We start from the raw sequence: 2,500 nt of genomic DNA, 5'->3' as shown, positions 1-2,500 counted from the left end.
TTTTGAATTTAACCGAAGCATTTATGTCATTGTGCATGCATAATAACACATTCTTACGAGATAAATAACCTCTCCTGGGTTACCGATCGCACTGCTCCAATTTTTACTTTAGGGTACAAGTGTTTCAGATTATCTTCCTGTTTTTATTCTTTTATGAATGGACGGGAATCATCCAACCGATATTAGAATGCAACAACCATGAACTGTACAAAACAAAGACGGCTCAAAAGGTGTGAAATCAAAAATACAATTTCTAATTTGTTTGGCAATTAGCTTTTCTTTACATCCACTCAAACTCATAATTATAAGGAAATCTCAAATTAATTTTGATAATTTATCATTGCAAACACGGGAATTTTCAATACTCTTAGAAAAACGTCATTATTTCGATACTTGTCTGATTAAGAGAGAAGCACTAAATAGCACTGAAGAATGGAACTTAAGACGTACAAAAGAAAAGAAAACGAAATAAAAAATTTCACTACTCTAGTCTGACTTACGGCTACACACTGAAATTACGTGGCAGGTCAATAAAGAAATAATCATGAGGCTAAAAGCTAGTAACGCCATCAATTGCAAGAAACAACTACTGTAGGCGATAACGAGGTGGACCTGAAATGAGCCAGACTCCATACTCATTGCTAATCCTGCGTAAAGTTCATAATTGTGCTGGTCAGGAAGACAATGCCGTTTGTATTTCCTTTGTATCTGATGTCTGTCTAATAACTTTTTATAATTTTTTCCTTGCTCACTAAACGAAAAATGCTCCTCGTCAGTTTGAAATTATATCGACAGAGAACGACTAATTACTATTTTAACAACGGTTCTGCTGCCGTCAAAGTGCGGTGTTGTCGAATCCGAAAGTGACTTGAAAAGAGCGCTTTTTTGTGTCAAGCATTGTTTAGTCAACTCCATCTGGCTCGAGTGCTTGTACATCACTCGGAGAACAAGCACGAATAGGACATTGTAAGGCGTGAAAATGAGCTAAGCTTATTTAATTGAAAACTAAATGTCCAAAGATACTAGTCCAATGTGCTCAATTCCATTCTTAATTTAGATCCATCACCAGATTCAATTCACGGGTGTCCGGCGCGAGATTTAATGACTTTTTAAGGATTGAAATTTTCTTTATATCCGCTTACTGTTTCTAGATTCGAGTTCCTGTTGGTTTGTATAAATGACGCAGCACGTTTTAAACTTTGAGCTAAAATTGGTTTGCCCTGTTGGGAAAATTAGGATATTACTGAGTATAATGGCCTGCCTTAAACAACATGTTGACGATGCGGAGAAGGACAGAAATGACAAGGATTGCCTTTAAAAAAACAAACATTAAAAACAATTTGAGTTTTAGCACGGAAACACTTATACAGGGATAGTTTTAAGACCTTTGGTGTCTTAAATGAACCACAAAGGTAACAACTGTCTTTAAAGGATCTGCTTCACTCATTCATTAAAATGAATCTGTAACAATCATAAAAAAAGCCTTTCCGCATTTCCTTCATAACCAGATTAAATAGTGTATATAACGTGTTTGTAAGAACTTTTGGGTTGTTAAGCAACAGTTATTGATAAATACGTTTGCTCAATCATTCTTCACTTAGATCCCCAAAGCAGCCATTGATACTAAAAAATAAGCACCAAAATATCTCTTCTTGAATTAATAGTTTAAGTGAAAAAATCTCTGCGCGCGTAACTCGGAAGCATGTATCAATCGTCTTTTCGCACTTACTGCTCTTGTCACTATCCTAATTGCACAGTCGATAACAGACAGATACCGGAAAAAGAGTGCCAATCCACACTACTTTCGTACCACACCTCAGACGATTCTAGTTTGAGATTACAAGCCAATTCGCTGTTGCAGATTCCAGGTGACCCACGTCTCTTCTCCAAAACAGAGCGTCCGTCTACAGTTTTTCCATCTGCTGCTGCATTTGGTGTTATTCCCGCAAGACACTCCGGGTTTTATGTGCCAGCTTCAGGTCACTGTTTCACTACAGGACAGCAGCTAATTTTTCCATTTAGTGGAGCAGCGTTTACCGACACACAGCATGGTAAATCATATTGCAGTGAAATATCTTGTTTGTAAGCTTATAATTTGTTTTTGTTGCCTTTAAATGGAATTTAAGTCCGCGATTTCTTCACCTGGTGCTGTCTTCATCGGACATGATATCTGCGAGACGGCAGTAAACTTAGATTCATTTTCATCGCCCTCTTCGTCTGAGACAAAGAAGATGAAAATTCTTAAAGGGATTTTCATACTTAAGTTGAGCGAACTGAATTATTATTGAAGTATTAAAATAGAAAGATGAGTCATTTCTTATTCCTTTTTCGATAGTATTTTGAAGAACACACGAACTTTTTTTGCACACTCCGTAACATAATATGAGCTCATTTTTGTTTAATTCTCGATACATTTTGTTCCAAAGAATCACAAAAGACAATTTATTTTATTAGAATACGGTAGCTAGAAATTCACTGACTTAAAATGCTCTAAAACAAG

The 2,500-nt window shown here is 36.2% G+C and overlaps 1 protein-coding gene across 1 annotated transcript in view; it reads left to right on the top strand.

The window, feature by feature from the left end:
* The first annotated feature begins 1,611 nt into the window (after positions 1-1,611).
* Positions 1,612-2,500, top strand: part of LOC138008959 (homeobox protein EMX1-like) — a 1,908-nt gene continuing 1,019 nt past the window's right edge. The window contains exon 1 of the mRNA XM_068856256.1: positions 1,612-2,051. Coding sequence (XP_068712357.1) covers positions 1,703-2,051 — 349 coding nt within the window. The 5' untranslated portion in view covers positions 1,612-1,702. The remainder of the gene's footprint in view (positions 2,052-2,500) is intronic.

The sequence above is a fragment of the Montipora foliosa genome, chromosome 6 (genome assembly GCF_036669935.1).
Source record: "Montipora foliosa isolate CH-2021 chromosome 6, ASM3666993v2, whole genome shotgun sequence".
In the NCBI taxonomy this organism is placed as follows: Eukaryota; Metazoa; Cnidaria; class Anthozoa; order Scleractinia; family Acroporidae; genus Montipora; species Montipora foliosa.
The sequence above is the reverse complement of the archived record's forward strand: the minus strand, read 5'-3'. Positions and strand labels throughout refer to the sequence as shown.